At 37.9% G+C, this 13,307-nt stretch overlaps 1 protein-coding gene and 1 pseudogene across 3 annotated transcripts; one reads left to right on the plus strand and one right to left on the minus strand.

Moving 5' to 3' along the window:
- The first annotated feature begins 1,989 nt into the window (after positions 1-1,989).
- LOC137712523 (probable galactinol--sucrose galactosyltransferase 2) lies at positions 1,990-7,841 on the plus strand. 3 transcript variants are annotated; one of them, XM_068451596.1, is made up of 14 exons: positions 1,990-2,125; positions 2,642-2,856; positions 3,015-3,265; positions 3,600-3,690; positions 3,899-3,947; positions 4,059-4,150; positions 4,251-4,358; positions 4,585-4,707; positions 5,135-5,687; positions 6,254-6,321; positions 6,417-6,551; positions 6,647-6,864; positions 7,072-7,160; positions 7,306-7,841. In XM_068451596.1, exons 2-14 carry the CDS (start codon positions 2,666-2,668, stop codon positions 7,642-7,644), a joined length of 2,307 nt encoding a protein of 768 aa, XP_068307697.1. In that variant the 5' UTR covers positions 1,990-2,125; positions 2,642-2,665; the 3' UTR covers positions 7,645-7,841. The 3 variants fall into 3 exon arrangements, with proteins under 3 accessions (XP_068307697.1, XP_068307699.1, XP_068307700.1); XM_068451598.1 differs by having other exon boundaries at positions 2,001-2,125; positions 2,645-2,856; XM_068451599.1 differs by having other exon boundaries at positions 2,018-2,125; positions 2,638-2,856.
- Positions 7,842-9,560: 1,719 nt separating this feature from the next.
- LOC137713559 (disease resistance protein RGA2-like) lies at positions 9,561-11,924 on the minus strand (annotated as a pseudogene).
- Positions 11,925-13,307: the final 1,383 nt, after the last annotated feature.

The following is a 13,307-nucleotide window of genomic DNA, read 5'->3' on the forward strand; positions in this document are numbered from 1 at the left end:
ATCCTTTCTGGACCTCTGTGTTTGGAATCCAAATATCAACTAATTTAGGCCGTTGAAGAGAGAGATTTGGACCCTTAGTTTATTTGAGATAGACAAGTGGAATAAGCTAATGAGGACCGGAGGATTTAAAATGAGTGGTCCGAATCACCTGGTCCATCGCTCCGGACGCATAAATCTAGAGAGGATCTTGGCTTGCTTAGCAAGAACTGATTGTGTGAATTTAACTATTTTTTTTTTTGAAATAAATACAAGAAGGAAACTTTGTATATAACATTTAAAGAGTCACTCTTTTTCTCGATTTCTTTAAACTTTTTGAATTTTGTTTGTGGTTTCCTAACTTATAAGTTGGTTGTCTTATATTCAATAATTACGAATGACAAGTTTGATATTTAACTACGAATAACTCATTGGGTGACCGAAATATCATTAACTTAATTTAACTTAATATTGTTGCATCAGCAACAAAAAAAAACCTTGATAATATATTTGTTGAAAAGATATGCATCAATTTTCATCTTCCTATTTTGTGATACACACGTACTCATTACTTCTTTAAACTATATATATATATACCCAAAATCATGGGAGTCATATCCCATTTTTGTCCAAATCTAAACCTAAAGATTAGACGAGGTATGTGATGACTCGCTACATGCCTTTTCAAAATGCCAACAGCTATGCTAAAAGTAGTCTTGAAATTTTCGGACGTAATCTTACAACTTGAAATTTGAGACAAAATGATAGCAGATTTATTATAATGTAGGGGTTTTTTATTTTTTTTAATACAATGATACGTTTTACATTAACAGGAGGGGAAGTTCGGCTAAGCCACACGATGTACAACATAATTTTGTAAAAAATTTATCATCCACGAAATTCAAACTAAAATCTCTCACTTATAAGTGAAGAGGAATACCATTAGACCTCTTGTAATGTAGGGGTTGAGTGGTGAAGATTGGTTTATATAACCAAATAAATTTTTGTGTAATGGGAATCTAAGCATCATAGCACATATTCTTTTGTACCCAATGATGATATTTATATTTGCATAAAGAATTTAACTAATACATTGTTTGTTCTAGTACATGCATGAAATCCTAGCTAGCTAATGCGTCATTGACTACCTTTTCATTATTAAATTCACAGAACACAATGGATGGCTAGCAAGAACTGAGATCCTCTCCGGACCTCTGTGTTTGGAATCCAAATATCAGCTAATTCAGGCTGTTGAAGAGAGATATTTGGACCCTTGGTTTATTTGAGGTAGACAAGTGGAATAAGCTAATGAGGACCGGAGGATTTAAAATGAGTAGTCCGAATCACCTGGTCCATCGCTCCAGACACATAAATTTAGAGAGAATCTTGGCTTGCTTAGCAAGAACTGATTGTGTGAATTTAACTATTTTTTTTTAAATGAATACAAGAAGGGAACTTTGTATATAACATTTAAATAGTCACTCTTTTTCTCGATTTCTTTAAAATAAATACAAGAGGAATACCATTAGACCTCTTGTAATGTAAGGGTTGAGTGGTGAAGATTGGTTTATATAACACAAGGAAAAAGGGGTAAAAAATGTGACCGCAAATTCTAATGGGTTAATTAAGCTGGTAATTTTATGGTGTAATCAAGTTGATTTGAAAGCACCATTTTGTATTTTATGTTGTTAATTAACTTAATTGTTCCAAAAGATTAGAGTGAGACATGCATTACCTTTTTCTTATCGTAATGGCAAAATAGTTGGCACCATAGAAAATGGCATCAAATCATACAAAAAAAATTCTCCAAAAAAAAGAAAGTGAAAATACAACCAAAAACAAAAAAAAAGCAAAACTATTTTGGAAATGCAAGTTGTCACTCTCCTTTAGTTCTGAAATTCTTACAGGTCCCCAGATGTATGTCTATGAAATGGCCAACGTGGCATCATCCGGAAGGATCAAGGACCGGAAGATGCTCGAAGTTTAACGAGGTCACTGCTATATAAGCCCACACCAACCCCGTTATTCCGAGCCTCGTCTTCTTTCGTCTAATTTCGAAACTCACCGAGTTCATTGCTTTCAAGCGCATTTGCTTGTTGGGTTTTGGTTTTCCAGAGCTTCTCTCTCTCTCTCTCTCTCTCTAGATTCGGTGAGTATGTAGGGAACTTGTTTGAGCTTGATTTGTTGATTCTAATGGCGGTGGTGTGAGCTACTTGAGCTCTTTGTTTGCTTCATCATTAAGCTTTTAATTAATTAACCCTTCAGTCTCTGTGAATTAATTCATACTAATTGGACCTTGATTCGTATGATTGCTCTGAATTTGTGGGAATTTTTCAGACAAAAAAGTTCGAGGCTTTTAGCAAAAGTTAATCGCTATAAAGGGTAAAAATGCCCAAGCGTTGTGGTCCAAAGTTCAAAACCCACAAATTATTTCTCTTTTTGGCTTCTGGGTTTTTGTTTTCTGCATCAGCTTTGCCTCAGATTTTTTTATTTACCAAAAAAACCGTCATGATTTTTTTTTAATTTATGAATAAAAGATGAAATTTGAATTATTATCTAATTAATTATTATAAATATAAATTAATTTTCTTTTATTTTATCTGATAATTTGTTAATATGTTGTTCTGATCATGTCAATCCCATGGTGTTTGATGTTTTGAGACAGTAGTTGGGCAGGCAGTCATCAACCATGACGGTCACACCGCAGATTTCGATCAATGATGGGAACCTGGTGGTTCATGGAAAGACCATTTTGACTGGGGTTCCGGACAACATCGTTCTGACACCGGGGACCGGTGTCGGGCTCCTTGCCGGTGCTTTCATTGGCGCCACGGCCGCCCACAGCAAAAGCCTCCATATCTTCCCCATTGGGATTTTAGAGTAAGTTGTTTCTTTATGTTAATATGTTAAAGTTTAGATATTGTGAATTTAGATTGAGATTGTGTAAGAGTGCAATGATTTTCATATGCTTTGAATGTGATTTTTTTTTTTCTTTTTCCGAAAATGGTAGTAATTAGTATCGTTGTCATGATCGATAGGGATCTCCGTTTCATGTGCTGTTTTCGATTCAAGTTGTGGTGGATGACTCAGAGGATGGGAACATGCGGGAAGGATGTTCCATTGGAGACCCAATTCATGCTTGTGGAGAGCAAAGGTGGCGGTGATGGAGGTGAAGAAGACGATTCTTCTTCTATCATCTACACCGTGTTCCTGCCTCTACTCGAGGGCCCTTTCCGCTCTGTTCTGCAAGGCAATGAGAGGAACGAAGTTGAGGTTTGCCTCGAGAGTGGTGAGTAGTTATGGCCATGAAAAACAAGTATTTGGTGTAGGGCTATATACACCTTCCCTGCCTGTCATTCCATTATTTAAGGCCATGTCTTCCCGTTAATCAGTCCCATCCCGCCGCCAATTATGAAGGAGATGAACATTCTGAAAATGTGGGGTGGAGCTGTCATTAATGCGATCACAGTCGGGCTGGAGAAACCACATGCAATGAATACCAATCAAATGGATCAAATTAATTGGACTTTAAAGCATTTGTGGAAGGGAAAAAAAAACCAGAAATCGAGTTCAAAAGAACCGGAAACAACTCTTTTTTTTGTTGTGTGTGTTTGGTTTTGCAGGAGATTCTGCTGTTCAGACCAATCAAGGCCAGTGCCTCGTTTACGTGCACGCTGGAACCAATCCATTTGAAGTCATCACCCAAGCTGTAAAGTAAGTTCTTGATTTTCATTTTAATGAGTTTCTTGTAATCCGATTTAATATCTAGTTTTGTTTGCTAATACGATTAAATATCTAGTTTTGTTTGCTAATACGATTACGCTAATGCTAGGAAAGGTATATTTTGGTCTTGATTAGGGCAATTTCTTAACTTTCTTGTATTCATTGTACTTGACTCCATATTTTTCAATTTCATTAACAGGGCTGTGGAAAAACACATGAAAACTTTTGTTCATCGCGAGAAGAAAAAGGTAAGGCCAGCACGTATTGTTTTCTTCTGTAATTGGTGTTCTGCAATTGGAATGACGTATCGCGAACGTTGCTTGAATGAATCTAATTTTCGATCCTTTCGTTGCATGTAGTTGCCTTCTTTTCTGGACTGGTTTGGCTGGTGTACATGGGATGCCTTTTACACCGATGTCACAGCTGAGGGTGTGGATCAAGGCCTTAAAAGGTAATAAGACATGTTATCATATTTAACTTGCTCTTTACTGTAACTTGAATCTACCATCAGTTTATTAAATCGCTATTTTTTTGTTTTGTAATGATTGTAGCTTATCGGAGGGAGGGACGCCTCCGCGGTTCCTAATCGTTGACGACGGTTGGCAACAGATTGAAAATAAAGACAAGGATTCTGGTGTTGTTGTACAAGAAGGAGCACAGTAACGCCTCTGTCTTATTTCTCAATGTTAAATGATTACGCTTTAATCATTTTTCCTACCGTTCTCGTTCCATGTTCTGCGTGCATGATTGGCATAGGATGCGTTTGGATCTTCTTTTGTCGTCTTCTTACGCGCAATCATTCATTGCTTTTTTTGTTCCAAACATTGCTGCTTGGTCTATCTGATTAAAGGAGCTGCTTAGTTAATGGGAGTATGTTAATTGCAGGTTTGCAAGTAGGTTGACAGGAATCAAAGAGAACGAAAAATTCCAAAAGAATGACCACAACAATGAGCACGTCTCTGGCCTGAAACACGTTGTGGATGAAGCCAAGCAGCATCACAATGTGAAGTAAGTAGTCCTAGTTGATAGGTTACTTTCTTGGACTAGCAACGAGTACTCCCGAACTGCCAGCTGTTCTATTAGTAACGTTTTAGATATATTTTTTCTTCTACTTTAGATGCTTAGTAAGGTAATGCTAGGATCTAAGAATACATTATTTTTTGTTCTTGAAAATGGTAACTGATAGTAAAGATGACGCGGAGAATCATATTTGTTACGATCTTTAGAATTAAAACATGAATTCAGTTACCAATATATGTGATGGTGGAGTGAATGATCTTACTATGTTAACAACAAACAATAATTTTTTTGTCGAATTCTGTGTGCTCTGCTTGACGTTTTATGATGTTTTACCAATATTAGAATTTATTTTAAGAGTTGTACAGCAAGTAGTATTCTTACTAATTTGTCGAATTTATGTTTCTTGCTGGCACAGATTTGTTTATGTATGGCATGCTCTAGCTGGGTACTGGGGTGGAGTAAAACCAGCTGCTACTGGCATGGAACACTATGACACTGCTTTAGCATACCCAGTGACGTCCCCTGGTGTAGAGGGCAACCAACCAGATATAGTTATGGACAGCTTAACTGTTCATGGTCTTGGTTTGGTACATCCGAAGAAAGTTTTCAATTTCTACAATGAGCTTCATTCCTACTTGGCTTCCTGTGGAGTCGATGGAGTTAAGGTAGATGTTCAGAACATCATTGAGACTCTAGGGTCTGGTCATGGTGGAAGAGTTTCTCTGACCCGCAGCTACCACCAGGCACTTGAGGCTTCGGTTGCTCGAAATTTTGCTGACAATGGATGCATTTCTTGCATGTGTCACAACACTGATGGGCTCTACAGTGCCAAGCAGACTGCTGTGGTCAGAGCCTCTGATGACTTCTATCCCCGAGATCCTGCTTCACACACGATTCACATATCTTCCGTTGCTTATAACACCCTGTTCCTTGGAGAATTCATGCAACCTGACTGGGATATGTTTCACGTGAGTAAAATAATGAAGCATTTTTTATCTTATTTTGTTAGTTCGTTATGTCTTGGACATTTGGTACTGTTTGCTCTTTCCTGGATGATGATTTATGGACACTTGGTGAGGAGCCATTTCCTCGAATGTCCTCTATTCATGTACACACTCGTAAAATTTACAGTTCTATTGTTATTGTAAAACATAGTTTAAGCATAGGATTGAAACATCGTTATTTATGTATGTTCAAGATTTACAATTGCAATTTGTTTGATTTTTGTTTTCCTTTTCTGGATGATGATTTATGGAAGCCTAATGAGGAGCCATTTCCTCGAAGGGCCTGAGTTAAGTGTCTAGTCATGTACGTGCTCATTAACTTATGGTTATATTATAATTGTAAATATAGTTGTTGATGTATATTAGTCTATTCTATTTGGTGGAGGCTTGAAACATCAATATTTATGTTTATTCAAGATTTACAATTGCAATTTGTGTGATTATCTGCAATCGTTTTGGTTGATTATGCATGACATTCAGTGTCATTAAGAAAACAAACTCATCTGTGTATATCATGATATCCTTTGCAGAGTTTGCACCCAGCGGCAGAGTACCACGGTGCAGCCCGTGCTCTTGGTGGATGTGCGATCTATGTGAGGTAATTCTATGCATCAAAGTATCAAACAAATTTATTCTATTGCCACTTCATGAGGTAGGAGTTCTAATGCATAAGTTTGGTATTTCTATGAATAGTGATAAGCCAGGCAATCACAATTTTGACCTCCTAAGGAAGCTGGTTCTCCCTGATGGATCTGTCCTCCGTGCCAAGTTACCTGGCAGGCCTACACGTGATTGTCTCTTCGCTGATCCCGCAAGAGACAGGACAAGGTTTGTTCTATTTACTTCTCTTTATGCTTTTCCCAAGTTATGTTAAAATTGAGAGCCTCCATGAGTAAAGCTTGTGTGAATAATTCTCTTTGCAGCTTGCTCAAAATATGGAATGTCAACAATCTCTCTGGTGTGGTTGGTGTGTTTAACTGTCAAGGTGCCGGTTGGTGCAAGATTGAAAAGAAGACACGCATTCATGATTATTCTCCCGGTACCCTCAGTGGTTCTGTTCGTGCCGCTGATGTTGAGGCCATTGCTCAAGTTGCTGGTGCTGATTGGAATGGAGAAACAGTAGTTTATGCTCATAAGTCAGGTACCACTACTTTGTTTACAGAAGCTAGTTTGAAGGAACACTTTAGATTGCCATGGAAGCAGCAGAGTTCTCTAATAACGTGTCAATATGATAATGGCGAATTTTTAAGAAGAAATCTACCTGCCTTTGTTATGAATCGTAACATTATTCTCATAGTATTCCTGCTCTTCAACTTTGTAACGATATGAAACGTTGATTGATTGTCAGGTGATGTTCTTCGGTTGCCAAAAGGTGCTTCAGTGCCTGTGACGCTTAAAGTTCTTGACTATGAGGTTTTCCATTTCTGTCCTCTCAAGGTTAGTCTTGCTATCACCAACATTTATTTGAACGTGAAAAGTTCCAATCATTGCAAAGGATTTTACTAACTGATAATTTTGTATAACAACAATAACAAAGCCTTTTCCCACTAAGTGGGGTAACTGATAATTTTGTACTTTGCAGGAAATTACATCCGACCTCTCATTTGCACCAATAGGCCTACTTGACATGTTCAATTCAAGTGCTGCTGTGGAGCAGGTTGAAATCCAATTGGCTTCTGACAAGAAACCTGAGCTTTCTAATGGAGAAGTTAGCGAGAACCGATCCCCAACAGCAACAATTGGTCTCAAAACCAGAGGATGTGGAAGGTTTGGAGCATACTGTTCCCAGCGGCCGCTGAAGTGCACTGTTGACAACGCCGAGACCAACTTCGAGTATGACTCTGCATCTGGATTAACGACGATTACCATCCCGGTACCAGAAAAAGAGATGTACAGATGGTCAGTAGAGATCCAAGTGTAAGTGGTCTGATCTGATATGAAGAGTTTAGCTATTAGGACATTGTCTTGCATCTGAAGAGATGATGATGTGTGGTTAAGCAAGATGGATTGAGAGATTCAAGTGCCTGGGAAGTAACTAGATTATCCAATAATGTTGTAGTTTTCCAGTTTCATAAGTTATGTTGCTAAGAAAGAGTGGCCAATATTGTAGCGTTCTGGTTTCTGTTTATTAATAGAAGTACCTGTCTTTCCTACTTGTGTCGTGTTTCCTTCTTTATGTTTTCGTGAGAGACAATTGATACTGTTGTAGATTGGTTAAGCGTTCATCTTTGCACTTGAGGTTTCGAAATCAATACATCATTCTCCGGATATCACTACTTTTGGATATGTAGGATAATAAGATATAGGCGAGAGTGCGTGAACCGGTGGCTCAATACGTGGTTCACGTGTTTGGTCATTTAAGCTTTACACGTGAACAAGGCAAGTGGGTCACGAATGCATCAAAATTCTCTCAAAATATCAAATAAATTATAAAAATATTGAAGTTAAAAAAATATAGATTAATATCGATTGATCATCGAGCATATGGAGGCCGTGGGATTTATGGATTTGATCACGTCTGGTGATAAAATTAGTCTTCAAAGTCCACCACGAGATTAAGAGATTGGATACTCCCTTGTGAGTTGACCAAGTGTCGAGCGTGCAGAGTATTTGAAGGATTAATCTCAACAAGAACTCATTGAATGATGTAAGCTATTTGTTAGATCAGTTGGGTCCACGCCGTCGGCCGGGACCCGAACTCCATCATGTACCTGAGGCTCACCCCCGTCTGCGGTGTGGTCGGAACAGAAAACCAGATGGACTCCACGGTGTGGTTGTAACAGAAATTCAGATGGAGGAGTTACTGCATTGCATTTGGGATTAGTTCATTCCATTTCCACCTGCATTTTCCTTTCTCTTTGGTGCTTCTGAGAATTGGATTAGAGAATTACATCATTAACTTGAATGACAAATAACAAAGTTTTCACTCTGCCTTACATCATTAACTTGAATAACAAAGTTTTCACTCTGCCTAAGTCTTCGGGGCTTGAAATCAAGAAGTTGATTATTGTTTAGTAAAAATTTTATTTTATTTTGTTATGAGATGGGTCAAAATTTGACTTAGCGGGCAACCTTTCTTCTATTTAAATGCTGAATTCGTCTCATAGTTTTACCTAGTTTGATGACGCTGAAATCTCCGACTGTCGGAATTACTAGATCGGAGAATACCGCTTCTAAAAGACTTGAGTTTCCAAGAAACAAATAAGCAAGTAAAATAGTCGAGTAAGGTTGATTCAAAGTGTGCCTGATAAGGAAGGAGTTTGATGTAAAAAAGGTTGATTAAATTGGAGTAATATTACAATAAATCAAACATGTTTTAATCTACTGAAATATAAATCAACTTGTGCCCCCACCACAATTTACATTGGCCGGAACAAACTACAAGCAACTCAGAAACTAAGACAAACAGAGGCAGGCGCGGCATTGAAGACAGCAGTGTATGTTTCTATTCGCATCTCGAGAAATTCATAGCCATTCAAAATAAACATTTTGAACATGAGAAATCTTTGGCCAATCTTCTCCTGTGTTGCGCTGGCATCTCCTCTCCAAATCAGGGCAAGCTACAATCCTAACCTCTGTTAAGGCAGTGAGGCGATGCATCTCATCTGGCAAAGACAACAGTTTGGGACATGATTCGAGCATAAGCCTTCTAAGCGATGTGCAACTCGTCAACCACCCAGGTAATGCCTCCAAATTCTCACAATCCCCAATAATCAAGGCTCGTAGTGTGTTTGTGCATCCTTGAAACCATTTAGGCAATGCCACCATTCGTGGTACTCCTTGAATTAACAATTTTTGGAGCCTTAGTGGAATTACCTGATAGTTTTCCATCACCAAATCAAGTTGTTCACAACTGCCTATGATTAGAGTGTGTAATGACGCGAGATAACTCGTATCACGCGGCAAACACGTTAGATTACTACACTCCATAATATAAAGAGATCGAAGTGATGTCAAGCATCCCACTCCATTCTCTGGAAAACTTGATTGTTTTGTGGTTATTACAAGGCTTCTGAGGCTGATCAACTTTCTCATGTCTCTAGGCAACTCTTCAAGATTCACGCATTCACTGAGAACCAGAGTTTGCAAGCTCTGCAGCTTACAAATTGAATTGGGTAGTGCGGTGATTCTTTCATTTCCAGCCAAGTTCAGGCTTCTCAAATGCTTCAAAGAACCAATGGAACTCGGCAACAATTCGCAAGGTGAATTGAATAAGCTAAGCACCCGCAGATATTTGAATCTTGAAATGCAAGTGCTGAGGAAGGATTGATCAATATTTTCACATCTTTCTACTGATAAAGTCCGCACTTTATTCAACTTTTGCAAGGCTGTCGAAACATTTTGGCCACTTTCAAAAAATACGAGATGTCTAACATTTTCAGAGACGCCCTTGGTGCCTGCAGAGTCTACTGTCAAACTCTCACCTTGTGCGACTGATTGTACAAGGTCATGGATGAGATCATGCATATCAAATTCATAGAAGAAAGCGTGATCCTTAACATTTTGAAAGAAAGATCTGTCCCATAACTCTTTGAAATATAGCTCACCAACATCTTCCAACTCCATATCCCCATGTTCACGAGATTCAAGGATTCCATGTGCCATCCAATGACTGATCAATGACATGGTACTAAATCCACCGTAATTCTTTTGAAGAAGTGAACAGCTGGCAAGGCACTGCTTCAAATGAGAGGGCAATCGAGTATAACTCAGTTTCAAAGCAGGTAGAATGTGACCATCTCCCTCCCGTTCTAATTCCCATATCTCAGAATCTTTAATCAATTTCCATTGACGCTCATCAGTCTTTGAGTAAAGTTGACTCCCTAAGGTTTTCACACCTAAGGGAACCCCTCCGCACTTTCTTACAATATCTTTTCCCATTTCATAAAGGCTTGGATGCTGCCTTTCTTGTCCTTCTTTAAATGCACACTTTACAAACAAAGACAAACAATCCTCAAAAGAGAGAGCGGCTAAATTTATGCTTTCAACCGTGCCCATGATTGAAGCAACTGAGCTATTCCGTGTCGTCACCAAAACCTTAGTTCCTACCTTGGCCCCCTCTGTCAACATATCTCTCAACTGGCACCATTTGTTACGATCTTCGTTCCACACATCATCCAAGACAAGCAGAAATTTCTTATCCTTTAAAGCATCTCGGAGTTGTTCTTGCAACTGATGCGGAGACAACCCTTCACTGATCTTTGTACCTGATGCAGAGCGAAGGATCTCTTTGGCCAATCTAGTGATATCAAAGTCCACTGACACTTTCTGCCACATTCGTAATTCAAAACTCCCAACGACTCTGTCATCATTGTACGCCAAATTGGCAAGTGTGGACTTCCCTAAACCTCCCAATCCCACTATAGGAATAACAGAGACATTCCCATTATCCCCACCTTGATGATCATCGCCTTGTACCATTAGAAGATCAACAACTTTATTTTTTTCTGTTTCTCTACCAATAACCTTCGAAGAAGGGACAAGGTAGTCGGTCGCATTCCTATTCTCCCTTAGATTATCACTAATTTGATGATGATGGTGATCAGGGCGAAGATCAGCAAATTTCTTATCATCTTTAAGCTGATGTAACCGCTCTCTTATGTCCTTAATTTCATGACCTACTCTCAAGCGGAATGCAACAGGATTAGAGCGGGAAAAGAAACGGCGTACCTTTCTGATTGTGCCACTGCGACGAACGACTTGCCTTCGCAAAGCTTCGCACTCAAACTCGTCCAACAGAACCTCCGCATCAAGGAACACATCTTTAAGTTGTCGTAGCCAACTGCGTAGGGCACTGTTACGTGCTTGCTTCTCTTCGGCATCCAAGAGCACGTCTCTGATTGTGGACATGGTGCGTCCAAGTTTCTGCAGATCCGCTTGAACACCCCACGCCAAGCAAATCTCCTCAGAAGCAATGGAGCTGAGCCTTTCAATGAGTTTGGCTGCCAACGGAAATGCAAGCTCGGCCATCTTTCTTTCTTTCTTGACGAGGTGAGTGCAGGGGAATAGAGATAGCATGAATGATGATGATGATGCTTCCTTATGATAAGTAGTCTAATGGCCAAGCACATTATGAGTTCACCAAGAAGATGAAAAAACAAATACCTTTTTTACGAATCCAATGAGTTCCAGCTGGTTTCTGATCATAAGAAATTGAGTTGTTGAAGCACGTTATGAAAAAACAAATACCTTATTTACGAATCTAAAATATACAATGAGCGGTGGGTCTAATGGCCCAGTTACAGCTGGTTTTTTTTTTTTAAATTTCTTTTGTAAAATTGAACAAAAATGGTATTTAACAAAAATTAATCTAAAATATACAATAAATGGACATAATTTACGAATCTCTGAATTCTCAGTCTTGGATGTAATCTTGTGTAGTTTGGCAGAAGATTGAAGAAACAAATACATTATTTTATATTATCTTCTCCGCGTCAAAATAAGCAGGGATAGGTCCCAAGGCATGAATAAACAAATACATTATTTTATACATACTTTCGCAAAGTTTGTCGTATACTGAACAAATTTTCATCCGAAGCTGTCCAATTTTCAACCTGGGACCACAAAAACGAACAAAAGCCTCTTAAAAGAAAAAGGTCATTTGCTGATTGAGGGACAACATCACATGAATGGAGCACAAGCCAGCCCATTCCACTCATAATACTAGCAGATGTGCACATATTTTATGTGTGTCAACAATTTTTTTATTAAAAAATGTAATTAGTTTTTATAATTTTAAAAAGAGTATGAAAAAATGATGGTAGGACAATTTATTTTAATAAGTGCATATTTTATCTTAATATTACATAATTATTGTTTTGTCATCCTTATGTAAATATTGTGTATTAAAAGTGAGGGTAAAATAAGAAAAATAGGAATATGATTGTCTTTTCTCAAAAGATACGAAATTACTATTTTGCTCTTCTTATGTAAGTATTGTGTATCAAAAGTGAGGGCAAAATAGAAAAAAAGGGCAAAAGATACAAAATTACAATTTTACCCTCCTAATATAAGTATTGTGTATCAAAAGTGAGGGCAAAATAGGAAAAAAATGGCGAAAATTTGACAATGAGAGTTCTCTTAATAATAGTATAGATTACGATGCATGTGTCGGTTATTGAATAACTGATACAAAATACTCGTTAAATTTCAAATTCCAAAATTCTCCAGTGGTACAATACCAACAAATCAAATCCAAATTCAAAAACTCTCATATGTTACAAAGCCACACCATTCAAATTTAAATAAATCCATTTTATGAACCATGCATATTTGATTCCGTCAAGGATAAACATGCAATTTAAAGATTTAATCTAGATGCAACCATACAATGATACTCAAATCTCCAAGTTACTATTTATTCATATTGGAATCAAAGGGTTTTTCTTTTTTAACGATTGATTGTAATTAATAGATCCATAATCTAGAATGAATAGAACTTAAACTAGTAAAACCCTCCTCAAAAGATGAACGAGGGTAAAATTGCGTCGAACAACTATTTGTTATATTTCTTGTACAATTTTTGCTCAACACGTCAATTCCTCAATTAGCTGTTATATTTTGTTTATCTCATGTATAAGAAAG

Source organism: Pyrus communis, chromosome 13 (genome assembly GCF_963583255.1).
Source record: "Pyrus communis chromosome 13, drPyrComm1.1, whole genome shotgun sequence".
NCBI classification, from domain to species: Eukaryota; Viridiplantae; Streptophyta; class Magnoliopsida; order Rosales; family Rosaceae; genus Pyrus; species Pyrus communis.